General features: G+C 38.1%; 1 protein-coding gene across 1 annotated transcript in view; it reads right to left on the bottom strand.

The window, feature by feature from the left end:
• Adgra3 (adhesion G protein-coupled receptor A3) overlaps nt 1-21,075 on the bottom strand; it is a 120,466-nt gene that overhangs the window by 68,650 nt on the left and 30,741 nt on the right. The window contains exons 2-4 of the mRNA XM_020184406.2: nt 19,558-19,629; nt 8,212-8,283; nt 4,726-4,797 (exon numbers count right to left, since the gene is read on the bottom strand). Of these exons, the coding sequence (XP_020039995.1) occupies nt 4,726-4,797; nt 8,212-8,283; nt 19,558-19,629 (216 nt within the window). The remainder of the gene's footprint in view (nt 1-4,725; nt 4,798-8,211; nt 8,284-19,557; nt 19,630-21,075) is intronic.

Raw genomic sequence — 21,075 nt, 5'->3', positions numbered from 1 at the left:
CTTCAGTAAGAGCAGCACAGGGCTAGGTTGTACATATGCTTCAGGATTTTTTTTACCTAAAAAGTCTGGATAAAATGCTTCTGATTCTCATAGGAGAACTACCTGGAAACTTTAAAAAAACAAGCAAAAATGGATACTTGCAAATCAAAATAACAATGAAAGAGATGGCCTTTCTCTTTCGAGCCTAACATAGTAGTTAGATACCAAATATGGATTCTGGAAAGGGCACTTGACTGATAGAAGTGTAAGTCACTGTAACATTTTAAGAAAATAACATATATTCAATTAAAATATACCTGTACTTTTTTGAAAATCTCCCATGTGAGACTGCATGATTTGGGAGACTGTTTAAAATAATACAAGCAGGAAGAAGAAACAGGAGGAATAATGACTAAATCAGGTCTGTCTACATGGGTACACCCTGATTCCTTAGATACTGCTCTTTAGAGATTGTTTTTTATGTTCACAAATTCATAACAGCAAGTTAGAAATAAAAATCTATTCTATAAATGCAGGATCAAAGTATAAACAAAAGAATCATGTCTTCCAGCAACCACTAGATTCTAATATGCATGTTATTACTTCCCTGAAAGACCACAGAAGGAACCATACTGGAGAGGGGTAAATCTCAAAACATGCCAATTTTCTCTCGGTGTTAGAAAAAATTGGCTATTTGTTTGGGTGCACAGTAAGTAATGTAATGGCTGATATGCCACAAAAAAATTCACTTATTTTAAAACACTACATCACCCTCCAGTACTGAGATGGTCACCAAAAAAAGGGGGGTAGGGAGAGTACCAAGAATGACACAAAAAACTGAGTATGACAACCACAACAGCAAATTCATTTACTACTCTGGTGTCACATTAAGATCAGTGGATGGACTGGAAGGTGAATTATCCACGCACCTTCACTCCTCCCCTTTATGCTGTCACTTCTTAATCTCTCAACTTTTCTTTATTCACTTGCTTTTTGCTAAACAGACATACTTGAAGTCCTGAAATTACACGTGCATGATGCACCACCTGCAGATAAACAGGGACGTTTACCAGGACTGTTTTAAAGGAGGGGAAAATCCAATCAAATGAAATCTTCATCAACAGAAGAATGGCTAGTTAAATTATAATTTGTCCCGTACCTGGAATATTCCAGATAGCCATGAAAAAAGCACAAACTAATTTTACTAGCCTGTTGAAAAGATGTAATATATTGATTGGTAATTTTTTAAAGTAGGGGCAACAGAAAACAAATAAAAAACAGAAAAAAAAAGTATATATTTATATATACACACACATACCAGATCATTAATATAGGCTATTTCAGTGTGGTATAACTAAAATGACAGAGGGAGTTGTTCCCATGTATTTATTTCCATATGGTTTTACTACTTGATAACATCCATATTTTTTAAAGGAAGTTCTTTATAGAAAATTTTTATATATGTATAATTTTTGCATAAAGGGAATCATGTAAGAGAAGTTTATATAAACATGATTTACACATTTTTCGTACAGAAATATTTTGGGCACAATTATTAGGGAAAAATACAGGTTTTAAGCTGATAATAATTCATTTAAAAAAAGAAAAAGAAAAGTCACGCTTTTAGCTTGTCATCCTCCTGACAATTTCTCTACAAATTAACTTAGGTGAATAACAGAGAAGGCACATTGCTTCTTCAGTCAGCTAACCATCGCCACTGTACAGAGCAACCTCAGGAGTCCAGCTACACTTCACTGAGACTGTTAAAGGGAATGTCTCCATCAGCAAAAGTAGAGATCAATACAGAGAATTAATCAAGTTTATACCCCCAGCCCCATCCATGCCCACTGAGGCCTCCAACACACTGAGACAAAGTTGTTTTCAATTTTTACCCTAAACCTCCAAAGTCAAGACTTTTTTCAAAATGATGAGAAGTATGGACAAGAACACTACCCCACTGGGGCCTGCCTGCTGGGGCCTGGGATCCCACCCTCCTTGGCTAAGAGGTCTCAGTATCTGAGGTCCCTACTTCTAAGGCAACCAAGGGAGCTCAGTGGTGAGTTGGCAGAGGGAAGAGCGACAAGGGTGACCCAGTGGACTATAGACTGTAGACTCTGTGAGCTCTCTGACTCCCAACTTAAGAACAATTCTACACACCCCACTGCTCATCAAATCCTCACTTGCTGCACTGAGAACATGCTCTTCTCCATGCCTAAAAAACAAGATTTTTGTTGGCCTCACAACCAGCACATTCCATGGTTCTTAGAACTCGGAAATCTGGAGATGGCAGCAGCTGATACAAAGCACTCGCCCAGTGTCTCTTGATCCAAGTTCCAGACCTATGTCCACCCAAAGTATTATAAACAACTTTATGGTAATAACATCCCTGAATGTTAAGAAACTACCTTAATAACCATTTTTTCCTTAAAAAGTATTAAAAGGTTTCAGCCAGACCTATTTCTAGATAACCCATGTTCCGTTTAAAATAGCTACAATATTCTATTATTACATGGGCTACAGGCTCATCTCAATCAAATCTCAAAGTAGCAAGCCTGACAGCGCTATTTTTGTTTAGTGATTCACCAGTTCTATGTTCATTGTGTTCTACGACTTGTAAATTTTCACATCAGATAAGACAACCCAAGTATTTCTAGAACTACCAAAAAATCTTAGCTTTTGAGGCAGGGGGCAAAGGAAATAGTAAGAAAATAATAATCTGCCCCAAAAAAATTCTCACACTCAGCTGCTCTAACTAAAGGCCATTTGCTGAGGGGTCAAATCCCGAGGTCAAAGCCAGAAATCAGTCTGGAACTATAATGAACAAAGCAGTATGCTTCATACTCATATGGATGACAAGTCATAGCTAGCCAAAAATACAGCAAAACTTCTATAATGCAAAATTTTGCCAAAAATTAAGTCAGTCCTCAAAAATCAACACACACAAATCTGAAAAAGATATAAAAGCACTAAGTAAAAATGTTTGCACCCCAATTACAAAGGAGTCAAAATGCCATTAGTATAATTAGTTTTAAGTCATAAAAAAAAAATCTACAAATTTCCAGTATAGGAAGTAGGAGCAATTTGTTCTATTCTAATAAAAACTAACCTGAAGTCCCCTTCCTTACATGATATATGAAATAACCTCGCTATGTCCTTAAATGCTTTTTCAAACTGAACTTGAATGAAACATTAGAAACAATGTAAACAGCTTGCAAATACTGAGTACACATGCATGTAAATGCAAAAATGGTATCTGTTCAAACTATTTCAGGAATCAGGAGATGGGGGATAAAGGAGAGTGGTAGGAGTGGTGAATTCAAGTATGATACATTTGATACACTGTAAGTACTTTATAAATGCCACAACGTACCACCACCCAGTAGAATAAAAAATAAATAAACATTAAACACTTGTCTTTTAAAACCTGTTGATTTCTGCTAATAAAAACAGCCAATACTAAAAAATAAAAAAGCAAGAATTTATGCTAATCTTCTGCAAATGTCTCACTTGGTGGCTTCCTATTACTGACTCAGTTCTAAGCCTCACTCTGTTTTTCCAAAATAAAGCTCTATTATAGAGAATCAGCATTATTTCTAACATTCCCCAAATGGAATTTATTTTTAAAACAAAAATGTATTTGATGGCTTATACAAAGTTATTCCAAGTCTGTGTTACACATAAATTATAATGGTGATAACTAGTCATAATTTGTTTTAATCCTTGTAATAACCTTGAGGTACTGTTAATCCTGCTTTATAGATGAAAAACAGAAAAATTAAACAACTCACCCCAAACACATGGTTAGAGGCCATCAGAGAACTGGTCTTTCTCTCATTTCCCCCTCCATACATCACTGGCTTGGCGTCTTTTCTTCCCTAACCATCCAAATCTTTGTAAATTTTCTGTCCCATCAGCTCACATTTTACCCCTTACAAGAAATTTGCCCACACCTGTAACATAGCTATTCAGGCCACAGAGATCATGAGGACTGTGGTTCAAAGCCAGCTGAGGCAAATAGCTCTCAAGACCCTATCTTGAAAAAACCCATCACAAAAAAGGGCTGGTAGAATGGTTCCAGTCCTTGAGTTCAAGCCCCAGTATTGCAAAAAAAAAAAAGAAGAAGAAGAAATTTGCCCAGACAAGCAAAGTTTTCAATCACAACTCTCAATATGAATGTGTTCTTTTCTGTAGGCAAACGTGTGGTGGGGGAGGTGGGTAAGAGGGTTTATAATGTATTACAGGTTGAACATCCCTAATATGAAAATCTGAAACCCAAAATGCTCCAAAATCCAAAGCTTTTGAGCACTGACATGATGGCACCAGTGGAAAATTACACCCCATGAAACTTTATTTCATGCACAGAATTATTAAAAATACTGTATAAAATTATCTTCAGGCTATGATTATAAGGCGTATATGAAACACAAAGGAATTTCAAGTTTATATTTGGGTCCCCAGAGCATCACACAAAACATATAGAATATTCCAAAACATGAAAAAATCAATCCAAATCTGAAACACTCCTGGTCCCAATCACTGTGGATACTCAATGTGCTTTACATTCTGAAGACGCTATATCTCCAAGATTAAGTTGCAAATTCCTTATCCATTTTTTCTTCTGAAGTCCCAAGTAAAGTTGCCCCTATAGCTGCTACTCTAATATTAAATGCATCATGAGTATTCATAAATATTTGCATACTGGTTCAAACACTTCCTTATATTTTAGTAAGAAAGAAAGGTACTTACAGCCGAACCAGATTGGTGAGTCCTCGAAATATGTCTGCATTCAGACATCCTATTCGATTATTTGTCAGGTCCCTAAGGTGAAAGGGAGAAAAATGTATCTTCCAGTAGTTCTCTTCATTAATACACGTCTTATACACTCAATATTCAAGAACTGCACCTTTCTTTTCTGCACCCTTGAGATGTTTACCCACCTCACGTGAGATAAGAATGGCACTCAGAGAAAATGATTCTTGCTTTCACTTACTACTGACACACAGACTAGATGATACTTAATTATATTTCAAGCAGTAACTCCTACAAAATTACTCAAGATAAAAGTGGACTAGTAAAAATGGGACTCAATTTGTCTTACTGTCTGCAATACAATTCCTTAGATGACCTACACAGTTAATTATGCCAGGGCAGCTGGAGAACACAGCCCAATCTTGTCCAGCAAATAGTAGATAACGATAAAAGGCTAAGTTATCAAAATGTGAGAACTTTTGTTTCCTCAAAAACATTTGAAACTTAATGCTAACTTAATTCCTTAAACACCTGCAAGTTTGGACTGTAATGAAAAACAGACCTATCATTTAGTTTCAAGCCGAATGACTTTAACGATATCTCAGTAATGGTCCAATTATTTTGTCAGTTAGCCCTAACTTCTATTTCCCATCAAATGTTACTTTCTAAACATTGTTATCTTTCTCCTCAGCCTATGAAATGTTTTACTTATAACTCAGGCCGAATTTTCAGTTAAGATTTTGTTGAATCTCTCCTCACTTATTTTACTTTACACTAAGGACAATGAACACAATTTTACATTTAATCAGCGACCTGCATTTGGTTGGGAGATATCAACTGACAATTTCTATAACTTTCAACTAGGGTGGCATGTCTATCATCCTTGTTCATCAGTGGACTTGGTACCCTATGCAAGAAACCCCTACAGCAATCAATGAATCTTCATTTTTATGAGTTGTTAGATTTTGAATAATTCCATATACTTTGGATTTCAATAGAAGCAGAACAAGCTCTCTGAATCAAAATTTCAAAAATATTTTTATCACATTTTCTTCCACATCCATATTATTCTCTGTGCAGAGAAGTACACATTCTTTAAATTACACCTTGAGTTACTCTAAAAAAGTGACGTGAAGCTCCTATTTTCAAACCAAAAAATTGTAATTGCAAGCTGAATACTTAGTTATGACAGAAAACCTATGAGCTTAACCATAAATTATAAGAACATAGCATTTGTACTCATCTGTTGTTTTCTTTACGTATTTCAAAAGCTTTCTTAAGTAACCGTGTATCCCATCGTTTCGTAGCACCACCTTCCCTCTCCTATGGGAACTTTTGCCGAAAGAATCTTAAGCAACATAAATCTTCATCTGTGCTTGCTATATAGCTCAATCTCTTCAGAATATTAAAGCTAAGTATTTGATTGAGTGGGACTGTTTTTAATTCTAGTTTTACTTCTGTGTTTTAGTGTACAAGAAAATTAAGCATCATCTTGTAAATTGTTGCTTAAAGAAGCATTTCTGGTCCTATTCATTATCTTGTCTCAATTCTAAGCTTTAAATGGTGTAATTACCATTGATTCTTTGAGAAACAATTTCATTACAGCTATACCTACTTAAAACAGAATTTAGGTATTGATAATGGCTTTTCATTTGGATTGAGAATCAGTCTGAATTTGCTAATAAAGCAAGAGAAACTGAATGGGTCTGGCTTCCAACTACTTCTGGTGATTTTTCAGAAAGCTACTTAAGGTGTGACACATTTACAAACACTATGTGTGGCCCTCAAGTAGGAGGCACCACTGAAATCAGTGATTTAAGGCCCCATATGAAAAAGTGGCTGCATCTATACACAACCAGCAAGCATTGCTAATGGCAGGTATCTTTGCATCCACTGAGCCTATACTTAGGACGCCTCAGCTTTCAAGTTGTGTACCGTAAGCTCGTAATTGAGCTGTTTGGAATTAAGAATGTATTTTCTTCTGGGAAGAACATTATAAATGGCAATTACCTTCCAAGACAAGAACACAAGAGACTACTTAATGTGTAATGCAATGAGAAAAAGCTAAGGCGATGCCTACTACAATACCAGTAATTAAATTAGATGCTACTGAAGATGAATTCTTTTTTTTTTTTTTACTTATTTTAGATGGCAGTACATGAGAAATCATTTAAGATAAAGAACTAGACAGAACCTAAGGTATTGTACAATATCATTAAAATATCCTGATGAAACCGGATTCGTGGAGTCATCTTCAGTCTCTATCGTGGCATAGAGATTTTATTAGTATTAACTTTTCTATTACCAAAAGAGCTGTTAATTTAGTAGTGTGGATCATAAGGGGAGGAATAACAAGTGGTTGTACCTAATGACATGATGTCACACTCCTCCTTTGAAGAAAAAGTTGGAGGGAATAATCTAGAACTTAAGTATCAGAATCAGTGATTAGCCCCAGCCTCACAGTTTGTAACAGAGCAGGTCTTCATCTACCATTAATTTTCCTTTTATTGGCCTTCCCATAATTTGCTATCTCTAAGAGACTCAAGGTCTTTTTCCTTTGCCCTGACACTTCTCTAAAAATGTGTTGTTCCTTGCCATGGACACCTAGAATGCCAGAGTTCTAAGCCTATCCTTGAGAGTCATCCTTTTCCAGGGTTTGATCCCAAGTATACACATGAAATACATACCTGTTAATAAACCTGTTTTTCCCTTGTTCATCTGTCTTTTGTTAAAGGGTCCCAGCAAGGAACTTAGAAGGGTATACAGAAAATTCTTTGTCCTCCATTACATTGCCCCTAGGAATCTATGAGCCCTTCCAGAGAAGTAGGAGCACGATAAGCAGCCAGTGCCCAATAAATGTCTTTGGAAGGAATACAGGATGGTGAGACAGTCCATGTGGCTTGACTGTCACTTCTCAAATATGGGACATTGTGAAAAGAGCATAACTGGAGGAATTGTTTAACTATGGAAGTAATAAAAATTAGTCTTTAGGTCTTGAAACAATAATAATAATACACAAAATGCACATGAACATGGCAAGATTACGTTGTTAATAGAAAGGGGCTCAACTTATGTGTCACTTTTAACAGACATAGTTTAAATGGAGTCATAACTTATGTGTTACTTATAACAGATACAGTATAAGTGGAGTCATAACTTAGATGTTACTTATAAAAGATACAGTTTAAATGGAGTCGTAACTTGAAAATCGTCTATAGATCATGTTAGCTTGCAAAGGTGGCATGGTAATGATTTTACTAACATAACAGGGACACAATTGCTTACCACCAAACAATTCATGTTACTGTGAAAATTAAACACCTTCCAAGACACTTACATTAAAAATTCTCTCTGTTCTTCTATCAGGGACCTGGCCATGGGACCCTCTAAAATTATTAAGTATTCATTTTTGTAATGCTAAAGTTAACAGCTACTTATGAAAGAAACAGTTCAAACTCATAAAGAAACAATTCAAACACTCACAATCTCTTAAGTGATGACAGTCCCCAAAAGGCACCTGGATCTATGCTACTAATAAGATTGTTCCGGAGGTCCCTGTGACAAACAAAACGAGAGTTAGTCACATAACAACACTGTTAAGAAATACTTAGACATGCTACAGTGGCCTGCTGTACAGAAAGCAATAGTAACAGTAATAATGGGAAAAAACTGAAGTCAAAAAGGTTATGTAAGTGACAAAACCTTTCATTTTGGTCAATGTAAAAGTTAAGTGTCATAAAAAGTACATGTGTCCTAATATTACTTAAATTCAAAGCTATTACTAAACTATAATCATATACATTATTTCTACAGTTTCTAACTGTATTTATGAAAAACATCATTAAACTGAATTTTTTTTAAATGTATTTAAAAGTTTTCACTCTTAAATTTCTATCATTTGGTTTTTCGTATTTTCATCTCCCTGTACTTCTTTATTAGGTCTTCCATAAAGGGAGAACACAAATATGTGGTAAATCATCATATATAGCTCAAAGCAAAGATGCAGACACCCTGTATGTATCTCCTGGCATGGCATGGCAGTCACAATTTATTCTCCTTCTCAAACACACTGGCAAGTCCATGCCAGTAACTGAACCACCAGGGGGCAGCAGTGAGTGCCACAGCTCTCTACCAAACAGAGATTTGGACAGCAAGCTAAGGTTACTACTGTGCTCACAGTGCCTGGGCGCAGGGTGGACTCTCAAGACACCCCACTCAATTGTTCAGCTAGACCTCTGCAGTCAGCTGGCAGTCAGATACCATACATTTCCTGGGACAACGTTTGTGCCAGTATCTAAGCCACACTTCAGCTATATTGGACACTGTAGTGAGCCTGGGTTTCAGGACTCCTCATTTATACCCTTGCCCACTGAGTCACAGGGACCTCTGATCTTCTGTCTGAGAAAATGACCCCAGATCATGGGGAGTCTGTCTCCACCTAACAATGGCAGCCTTGCCTCTTCCTTACACAGCCACATTTGCATTTCCTGTGTTCTCTTCACAATCATATGTGGCTTAGGGGTGCATGCATTGTTGACAAAACAACACAGGCATGCAGAGGAATGCTCAATACAAGCCAGGTCAGCAGGTACCTCTAGGTTCCTCACTTATTTTAGCTGAGGTTTAAAAGGCCATGCTGAAAGTAGATCCTGGACCTCAAGGTTACCTGTTGCCACAACGAAGAGGAGACTTGTGTCTCAGGTTCTTTCAGAGCTACTGCTCCACACCATGGACACACCACCCTGTGCCCAAGCAGTCTAGATTATTTAGAGAACAATCTTCAGTCTGCCTTCTCAAACTCGTCCAACACAGAAAGCACCAGGCATCCTTACTCTATTTGTGGGTAAGAAAAGACTCCGAGGAAGTTTTACTGAGGTGAACATAGACCTGTGTTTTCTTCTATGCATTTGAAAAGCACATTCAACTTCTTTGTCCCACCAGCAAATGAAAGCTAACTGCTGCATGGCCTGATCCATAACATGTTTTGTTTTGTTTTTTAACAGCTTACTCTAACCATCAACAGTGCAAAAGTTTGAGTATTGGGCTGGACAGGTTTCCCAGAAATTCACAAAAAAAGTTCTGATGAGGTTGGCCTCAGCTCACCAGCAGTGACAGCCACTTGTTTACTGCAAGACCAGCACCCCTGATATGTCACTGTAGTGTGTCTTCCCACACTGCCCATGCCATTTAATACATGAGATGGATTAGAAATTTTCAAGACCCTTTCTCTGGAAGTGCAACAAGTGAGTCTTATCAATATCATGGCCTCCACTTGAACCTAGTCCACTTTCTCGTGTATTACAGTTTGAACATGAAATGTACCCCACAAGTTCATGTGCTGAATGCCTTGTCCCCAGCTGGTGGTACTATTTTGGGAGGCAGTGGAAACTGGACAAGGTGGAGGAAGTCGGTCATTGTTGGCCTGTCTTTAAAGGTTCCTGGTCCCTTGTCTTCTCTGTACTTCCTGTCCACCATGAGATGATCCGTTCCTTCATGCCCTCCCTGCCACGATGGACTGAAACCTCAGAAACTGTGAACTAAAATAAATCCTTCCGTCTTTTAAATTGTTCCTCTCCAGGATTCTGTCATGGTGACAGAAAAGTGACTAATACCCAGGTGTCTCATCCCTTTCTGTGATATCAAGTGCTGCTGAGTAGCTAGGACCAGGGATACAAGTCCACCCTATCCCTACTAAGCAGTCAGTCAGGTTTTCCAAATAAAAGTTAACAAACCTTCACTATATTTCACAACATTTTTTTTTTTAAAAAAGGAAGTAACTAGTAAATAAGACATAAAACCTGTGCTCTAAATATTATTACTAAATACATTCATCAGAAGTAAGGCAACTACATATTCCACAAATCACTCAGCCTACTGAGTAGGGTTCTGTGGTTAGCACTCTGTCGAGAACTCAACAATCACTCTGGGATGTATCATCACTACTAATGAGGGAATTCACACAGAAAGATTAAGGAATTTGGCCAAACTCTTGATGCTAATAAATGGCCAGGATTTAAGCACATCTGAAACTGACAACAGAATGTACTAAAAAGAAACAGGTAAATTTATACCTAGAGCAATAGAGAGAGTGAACATGCCCAAAAGCTGGCCAGGATTAAATCAAAGTGCTGGAAGTAATGTTTTCAACTTCTCTGCATGTTGGAAAACTTAAATTGAAAAAGAAATGATTTAAACATGGTAACAATGTCTCAAAAACTCAGCCACCTCTTCCATTCCCTCTGTCATGACCCTACTCAGGTTGCATACCACACAATTCCACTTTTACTCTAGCTTCTCTGAGCAATTCTCCATTTAAAGTGAGCCTTCTACACAGACTCTTGGTCATGGTTCTGCTCTAATTAAAACCTTCAAGAGCTATAGTCCACTCAGAAAGAAGTTCAAAGTCTTTAAAGAAACTTGTAAGTCTAGCAATGGCCCCAGCCTTGCCAGTCTTTCCTACTCCCACTCTCACCACTTTTTTTGTTTTGGGGATTTTTTTTTTTTTTTGGTACTGGGGTTTGCACTCACGGACCTCATGCTTGCTAGACAGGCACTCTACTACTTGAGCCACTTCACCAGCCTCCTACTCCATTCTCACTCCCCCTTCTGCCCAACACTTTTCACATTCACTCAATCTTTCTCTCTTCGTTTACACAAGTCACATTTTACAATGTTTCTAGAAAGGACCAGTTTAGGGTCATAACTCAGTGGTAAAGCACTTGTCTAGCACGCTGAAGGCCCTGGATCTGATCCCCACTATCACAAAGAGAAAAATGAGAAAAAAAAGGACTATTGTCTCACCACTTGACTTTGCATGTGACCTTCCTATTTATGGCATACTGCTCAATCTCCCCCACCCCATATCCTCACCCTACATCTCTTCTCCTGCCTGGCTAACTCCTCATTCACTTGTGAGACTTTGGACTAAACCCCATTTCTTCCTCCAGAAAAGTCTCTCTGAGAGACTCCCCATCGTGCCTCTCATCATGCCGTACTCGCTTGCTTACGCCATCTTCCCCAAGAGTCCACAGGTCCCACAGGACCAGGGGCTGCTGAGCCCAGGGAGAGAGAGACAGTCAATGAAAAATAAAGCTGAGAGGCAGAACAATGTTAACTAACCTTCACTGTAAAAATAGCTTAATCAATTATGGTTTGCCACAAAATCACCAGGACATTCATAAAGTCCGAGTCAGAAAATGATGCATCTCATTCAGAGTCATTCATATTTCTCAATAAAAACAAAGTGTCATGATTATCTGCAGGTGACCTTCTAATGATCTAGCAAATGTATGTACAGGCATATTCCAACACAGAAGGGGAAATGACAGCAAATTGTTAATAATTATTGAGGTTTTGAGTACAAACAAATAAACTGGTGACTTGGGAGATTATGGCACTGTCCCTTCAATTTTTCTTTCAAATTAAAATTTTATCTTTGTTGAAACTTTTTAAGTTTGTGAGATCTTAAGTCCCAGAAAATACAATAAACCATCAGCCACAAGTTGTTGATGAGCTATCTTCCCCAACCCCCAACTCCCCACTGACCCCAACCCTACACCTCAAAAGGATAAGATGATTTTATAAGAAAATTCAATCCATAAATTTATGGCTTGTTTTACATAAGCTAAAAAGCTCTACAAATAGAGGCCAATAGGAAAAGGGGACCAGGAACTAGAGAAAAGGTGAGATCAAAAAGAATTAACCTAGAAGGTAACACGCACGCACAGGAAATTAATGTGAGTCAACTCCCTTTATAGCTATCCTTATCTCAACCAGCAAAAACCCTTGTTCCTTCCTATTATTGCTTATACTTTCTCTACAACAAAATTAGAAATAAGGGCAAAATAGTTTCTGCTGGGTATTGAGGGGGTGAGGGGTGAGGGGAGAGGGAGGGGGCGGAGTGGGTGGTAAGGGAGGGGGTGGGGGCAGGGGGGAGAAATGACCCAAGCCTTGTATGCACATATGAACAATAAAATAAAATAAAATAAAAAAGAAATACATAATGTCAGTTCCGTTTTTTCAAAACATAAATTTCGCTTTCAGATTTTAAGTGGCCTCTACAGGAAGAACTGATTTAGCTAAAGCCATACGTAAGTCTGTGGTCAATAGTCAACTGTGGGTGTTTCTACAAACACCTCTCATGAGTAACTGAGCACTGTGACGTGATTTAAAGATACACTTCCACCTTAATAACAAAAATTCTTGACATGTTATATAATATTTAATAACAGCCACATTAACCAGGCACTGCCAAAGATATTTATAGTCAGACTTTCACATTTAACATCTCCCCCTCAACCATCAGCATCTCTAGTAAACATAAGTCTAACTTTAGGATGTAGAATTAAATCCGAAAACACTGGATCATTAAAATCCAAGTGAAAAGAAGCTTAAGAACTGCTTTAACAAAACTAAAGGAATATTTTAACACAATTCCTTTAAGAAAGAAAACACAGTATGTGAGAGATGCCTTCAAAGCATCAGACCCTAAATCCAAATGCCTTCAATAAGCAAGAAAACAATTCTTTGGCATCACAGAAAGGCCTCTGTGGTTGGTTCCATCCACCTCTCAAAACCACCACTGCCTTCAGACTAACCATACCCCCAGGTCCCCATACCTCTCTAGGTCATCACGAAAAAGAACAGAGACTTTCTTCCTGTATCTTAGAAGCTATGAAATTTTTCTCCAAATCTCCTCATCTCTTATGGGCAAGAACAGACTCTAAATAGCTGGGGAGAGATGATGAATTACTCTGGTGGTCTCCACGCATCACTTGGGGAGTTAAACACATTCATCAGTACATCACCCTAGTGTCAGTGGTTAGAGTATATGGGGGGAGGCATGACACAAAATACTGATAATTAAGTATATAATACAATACAAGAATGATGTTACTCTAAAAGGAAGAGGGAAAAGAGGAGAAGAAAGGAGGAACGATGAATATACAAATGTGAATGTCTTACGGGGGGGAGGAATCCTGTTATAAATCTATCCTTCAACTCAAAGGAACCACCAAGGATGGCCTGGTCTCCAAGTTTGTTCGATCTCTGAGGTGTGTTAGCTAGTTCAATTCGACCAGTCCTAATCTGCCACACCTGCCAAACTGTATCTCTTATTCTGTATGACTTGACTCCAGGGATTTTAAGGCCATGGCTTTGAAGTTTTGGCTCTGGTTTAAGTAATTCTTTGTTCTACCAACATCTTTTACACCATGTTCTCATCTGCCGTATTTTCAAGGTATTTGGTTAACTTGTTCTCATGTTCAGTGGTCTCCAGCCGAATCTGGATTGCAAACATTGCATGTGGCTGGTTGTACCTCTTAGGTAGAAGGATACAAATACAAGTAGCTTTGCCATAGAGATGATGCTAGGATGAGCCAAATGGGAAAGAGAGAAGCAAGACAAGAATGAGACAGAAGCCAATGAACGGCACAGTGCTGAAGAGGTTATACTGTAGTCAGATGGAGCCTTGGTCCTCTGGGGAAATCTGAAGGACAGTATGGAGCATGAATCAAATGGCCCAGCTGAAAGGAAAGGGAATTGGGCCAGTTACCCACCATCTGTTAATCAGGGTAAGGCTGCTGGGGCAGGCACAGGGTAGGTAGGTGGTTTCTACTGCCAGACTGGAGCCAAAGCACCTCTCAAGACTCACAGGAACCATTCATTTGCATTGAAGGAACAAAATCTGTACTGGGGAACAATAAGGGGATTGTCTGAACTCCTCCCCACAGATAAGCCTGTGGCATGGTCTACCCCTTAGCCTCTGCTCTTCCTTTAAGGCCAGAACAGCGAGGATCCAGCTACATCATTCCTTTTCTTTCTAAAGGGTCTGCTCTCCCACAAATATAGTGTGGGTGGCAGGTCACACCTAGAAACCCCTTCCCGCCTCCCCTTCTTTCCTGAAACGTAAAGCCAAAACTCTGCCCTGGACTTCTCTGTACAGAGAAAGTACTGAGCTTAGGGTCTCTGCACAGGTAAAAATGCTCTCCAATAGAGGAGGCCTCCATCCCAGTGTCAGCACTGTGGTTTGAGGCTGAAACACCCACTAATAAGGTATGTTTCTCAAAGTCATATGTGTGTGTGTGTGTGTGTGTGTGTGTGTATACACATGCCTATTTTTTTCCCACAAAAGGCAATGGTATTCTGGGATTCATTTATAAATGGCCCCTGGCTAAAAAGTCATTGCATCTTAATATCAATGGAAATCTAATTTGCTTTTACCATGTAGAAATTTATTATCAACAAAAGGCCAAAAAATAAGGTCAAAGACCAAGGAAATTAAGAACTAAACAAAAGAAGGGCAGTAATTCACACCACAGCGTAGAACATTAGCCATGCTAGTCACACTGTGACAACCACTTCAAGGCTAATGAGTGCTAAACACAACAGAGGCCATTTACAACCCAGGCATGCTGCCGGCTGTCCTTCCTTTTAGAAAGAGCGAGCACTGGAGTTTCTTGGACTATTTCCTGAGCACCTTCTAAATGTCTGGCAATGTGTGCATGTTTGGATATTTGCAGATTACCTCTCTTCACAAGGGACAGAAAACCTGACAGGAGTTTACTGCCTTCTACAAGCTAACAGTCCACAGGCTTCAGGCTTTATCAGGGTCCTCTCAGGCTCCCCTGCATTCGTATTGATCCTTACTTATCTCTTTAGCATGTCATACTATCTCAAGCCAGGAGCAGGATGACTTCTATACCAGAGGTACATACAACCATCGCCTCTGGTGACAGGGAAGAAATTCCTTTTACAAAAGTACCAAACACATCTCAACTCAACCAAACTGATTCAAATGTCCATTCCTGAACCAGCAGCCACGGAATGTGTATAAGGGATGTCCTCAGCATTGTAGGCCAGGAGCTAGAGGTATGGCCACCGTCCTCTGAAGGTCATGAGCTATGTTGGAATATGATAGCAATATCTGAATAAAAATAGGAAAAAAAGTTCTGACAATTAAGTACTTTTCGCCAAAATTGCTTTTACATATTTACATACGTTTGTGTATAGTGTGTGTGTTCCTGCACATATATATATATGCATGTGTATGATGTGTGCATATCAAATGTAAGCAATGGAGACAGCCAAGATGCCCCACTACTGATGAATGGATTAAGAAAATGTGGTATTTCTACACAATGGAATTGTATTCAGCCACAAACAAGAATGAAATTTTATCATCTGCAGGTAAATGGATGGAACTCGAGAACATCATCTTATGTTATCCAGGTTCAGAAGGCAAAAAGCTGCATGTTTTCTCTCAATGGTGGAATATAGAACTAATACAAATGTAGCAATATTATTAAGAATAAGTCACACTAAGGAGAGGTCACATATGACAAGGGGAGGGTAAAAGGAGGAAGTTAGGAAGGTAGAGATGGTTGATGTACTCTTTATACAAGAACAAATACAGAATTTTTAAACCTGTTGAAGTCACCATAAGAAGGGGACTAAGGTAGAAAGAAGAAAAATAGAGGATATGAACCAATTCGGGTTACAATACATATATACATGAAAATGTCACAAGGAAACTCCCTGTGTAGCTATCTTAAGCAAACAAAAATGTCATTTTTTTCCTTTTCATTTACAAAATTCGAGAACAAGAGGGCAAAACAGGTCCTGCCTGAGGGGCTAGTATCAGTGGAAGGGTGGAGGAGGTAAGGAAAGGGTGTAGGAGGGTAAATATGGTGCAAATACTGTGTACACCTGGGTGTAAATGGAAAAATGACACCTGTTGAAACTATTCCAGGAACAGAAAAAGAGGGGATGGAAAAAGGACAATGTTGGAGAGGGGAAATTCAAGTATGATATACATGTTATATTGCAAGAACTTTTGTAAATGACACAATGTACTCCAAACACAACAATAAAAAAATGTACATACACACATGTAACTGTGGACGTATGTGCTATATATGCACGATATGTGCAAGTTCATATGTGTAACCTAACTGAAAGTCATCTGATCTAAATGAGAAGAACAGGGACATGTAAAGGATGCAGAGCTCTAAGTGGTACATGCTTAAATAACACATCAGGAAACAAAGCAACAAAGTTGCCTGCAAGTTTTGACTGCAGACATCCTTAGATAAAATGATCAAGGAAAACCAAGGTAGAGAAGGACAGAAATTGAAACAGAGAAATGAGAAGAAAAATGAAGATACTTTATTATGTCACAGAAACAGAGATGTTCAGTGTGTCCCCCTATATATTTTGCAATTTTATCCTAAATGCATGAGTAATAAGACAATTTGAAACAGGATCCTTGAAGAGCACTTGGAATACCAGCAAATTACTTATCTATTTCCTAAAATTCATTAAAGCGAAAATGAGTGCTACTTATAACACATCAGATCATATAAAAACTAGACTGAATTTCTGAGCAAAAATATATTATTATATTCAAAGGTATCTGAATAAAATATCATACCTTATGTAAAAGTTTTCCCCCTTGAAATGCTTTTCTTAATTTTACTTATAAGACATACACCATTTTATGATACAGAATTTCTTTTTTTTTTTCATTTTTTTTTTTATTATTCATATGTGCATACAAGGCTTGGTTCATTTCTCCCCCCTGCCCCCACCCCCTCCCTTACCACCCACTCCGCCCCCTCCCTCTCCCCCCCCCAATACCCAGCAGAAACTATTTTGCCCTTATTTCTAATTTTGTTATAGAGAGAGTATAAGCAATAATAGGAAGGAACAAGGGTTTTTGCTGGTTGAGATAAGGATAGCTATACAGGGCATTGACTCACATTGATTTCCTGTGCGTGGGTGTTACCTTCTAGGTTAATTCTTTTTGATCTAACCTTTTCTCTAGTACCTGTTCCCCTTTTCCTATTGGCCTCAGTTGCTTTGAGGTATCTGCTTTAGTTTCTCTGCGTTAAGGGCAACAAATGCTAGCTAGTTTTTTAGGTGTCTTACCTATCCTCACCCCTCCCTTGTGTGCTCTCGCTTTTATCTTGTGCTCATAGTCCAAACCCCTTGTTGTGTTTGCCCTTGATCTAATGTCCACATATGAGGGAGAACATACGATTTTTGGTTTTTTGAGCCAGGCTAACCTCACTCAGAATGATGTTCTCCAATTCCATCCATTTATCAGCAAATGATAACATTTCGTTCTTCTTCATGGCTGCATAGAATTCCATTGTGTATAGATACCACATTTTCTTAATCCATTCGTCAGTGGTGGGGCATCTTGGCTGTTTCCATAACTTGGCTATTGTGAATAGTGCCGCAATAAACATGGATATGCAGGTGCCTCTGGAGTAACAGTCTTTTGGGTATATCCCCAAAAGTGGTATTGCTGGATCAAATGGTAGATCGATGTCCAGCTTTTTAAGTAGCCTCCAAATTTTTTTCCAGAGTGGTTGTACTAGTCTACATTCCTACCAACAGTGTAAGAGGGTTCCTTTTTCCCCAGCATCCTCGCCAACACCTGTTGTTGGTGGTGTTGCTGATGATGGCTATTCTAACAGGGGTGAGGTGGAATCTTAGCGTGGTATTAATTTGCATTTCCTTTATTGCTAGAGATGGTGAGCATTTTTTCATGTGTTTTCTGGCTATTTGAATTTCTTCTTTTGAGAAAGTTCTGTTTAGTTCACTTGCCCATTTCTTTATTGGTTCATTAGTTTTGGGAGAATTTAGTTTTTTAAGTTCCCTGTATATTCTGGTTATCAGTCCTTTGTCTGATGTATAGTTGGCAAATATTTTCTCCCACTCTGTGGGTGTTCTCTTCAGTTTAGAGACCATTTCTTTTGATGAACAGAAGCTTTTTAGTTTTATGAGGTCCCATTTATGTATGCTATCTCTTAGTTGCTGTGCTGCTGGGGTTTCATTGAGAAAGTTCTTACCTATTACCTACTAACTCCAGAGTATTTCCTACTCTTTCTTGTATCAACTTAAGAGTTTGGGGTCTGATATTAAGATCCTTGATCCATTTTGAGTTAATCTTGGTATAGGGTGATATACATGGATCTAGTTTCAGTTTTTTGCTGACTGCTAAACAGTTTTCCCAGCAGTTTTTGTTGAAGAGGCTGCTTTTTCTCCATCGTATATTTTTAGCTCCTTTGTCAAAGATAAGTTGCTTATAGTTGTGTGGCTTCATATCTGGATCCTCTTATTCTGTTCCACTGGTCTTCATGTCTGTTTTTGTGCCAGTACCATGCTGTTTTTATTGTTATTGCTTTGTAATATAGTTTGAAGTCAGGTATTGTGAACCTCCTGCATTGTTCTTTTGACTGAGTATTGCCTTGGCTATTCGTGGCCTCTTGTGTTTCCATATAAATTTAACAGTAGATTTTTCAATCTCTTTAATGAATGTCATTGGAATTTTGATGGGTATTGCATTAAACATGTAGATTACTTTGGGGAGTATATGATACAGAATTTCAAAACAGCATCTATGGTTTAAGCCAGCGGTCAGCAAGCTATGGTTCATGACTTGTTTTGTAAATAATGCTTTATTGGAACACTTTCACATGGATTCATTTGTTATTGCTCGCCACACTGTCTTATGCTGTACTTGGAAAGCACTGGCTTACTTACTGCCTACCACCACCTTAACACTTCAACAGCAGAGCTGAGATGACATGATAAACTAAATGGCCCACAAAGCCTAAACTTACTGACTATGCAGCCCTTTACAGAAAGTTCACTGGCCTCTGCTTTCAGTGATAATAACTGTCTTTTAAAATTAAGTTCCTGAAATTTTTCATAATAAAATGCTGTAAAAACTTAATTTTATTTTGAATAGCTGCGGGTTTGATGATAGTTTACAATGAGAATGGATTAAATAAAATGAAGTGATAATGAAAGAATACTCACAATCTTTCAAGGAGACTTAATCCAGAAAATGAACCATTCTTCAGCTCCGATATTTTATTGTTACTCAGAATCCTAAAAATGACAAGAAAAAAATATAAGTTGTCTAGTATACACCATCAATATAAAAGTAATTTAGCTCATTATATTTAAACCTATGAGGAATTTACAGAAATCATTTTTGAGATGGTTAAGAGAAAGGGAGATTTTCATCCCCAAAATAACTCATACATCTTGTCACAACTTAAATCATTCCTGTCACACTTAGCCAAAAACTTACAAATAAAAAGGAAGAAGAGTCGACATGTAACAGCTAGAAGTTCAATATATGGATAAAAGATGGTATGTACATTTCCATAATCCATCAACATATATAAGTTCAATATTTACTTTAAAACTAGAAACATAATAGAAAAACACATGTGATCCATAAAACACTGACCTTACAAAGAATCAAAGTATCTTCTATATATTTCAATAATGCTGATATTATTTATAATTTCACCACATAAAAATCTACTGTCTATGACTATGAAAACACACTGCTTGTCAGCACCCAGACATCAGTGGTTTTATCCTAATATTGTATCTTCTGTATTAGGAAGACGTTTATTAGAAAATGAATTGAAAACAAAAATTCATTCTAAAAAGTTATTCAGGCCTATGCCCCTGGCAGGACTTTCCCAAGAAGAAACTACCTGTACGTCATCTTGCTTCCTCTCTAGGCTCAAGAGCTTTATGTAGTTTTTGAGCCCAAGTATCAGTAAGGAATTTACAGAAACAAGGTGAAAATGCTAAAACCACCTAATTTCGGGGAGCGGAGATATAAAGGTGAGGAAAATGACAAATCCAAGGCAAGAGCTAAGAAAATGGCAAAGGGCAGTACATGGGAGAGCCAAACGCTGAACCCAAGCCATTTTTCCTCGCATCCCATGTTCATTCAGCATGCACCAGTCACACAACTGGTCACTTTTCAGGAGCAGCCATCACAACCAATACAACAAGCAGCAATTCTGTGCAAACACAAAAACTAACATACGTCTGCAACATCAGCTTTTGGGTATTCACTTTAATTTTGTCTTCAAAAAAGGCTTTTGGGGCTAGGGATGTAGCTCAGTGACAGAGCACTTGCCCAGATGTTCTAGGTCCTAGGTTCAATACTCATCACCACAAACAAACAAAAAACCCTGGATGTTCTTTTGTATTAAAAAAAAGAAAAAAGATCAGTTGACATTTCTTTGATATAGGTGGGATTTTCAAAACTATTCCTGTCCATAAGATCAATATAGGAGAGCCTTTTTCTTGGGATGATTAAGAACTCCTGAAGTCAAGCCAGCTCTATGGCCTTTAAGTTATGGTGGTTTTGTCACATCAGCTCACAGTCCCCTCATTCATAAAACAGGAAGAACAGTATACCTCATAAACATGAGAAGAAAATTACCAAAAGCACACACGCCCCAAGAATAGCTATTAAGTTTTACATTACTCCTTTGATTCCATGATACATCTCCACCCTCATTT

Source organism: Castor canadensis, chromosome 9 (assembly GCF_047511655.1).
Source record: "Castor canadensis chromosome 9, mCasCan1.hap1v2, whole genome shotgun sequence".
NCBI classification, from domain to species: Eukaryota; Metazoa; Chordata; class Mammalia; order Rodentia; family Castoridae; genus Castor; species Castor canadensis.
Note: the sequence above shows the minus strand (reverse complement) of the source record. Positions and strands in the feature narration are given on the sequence as shown.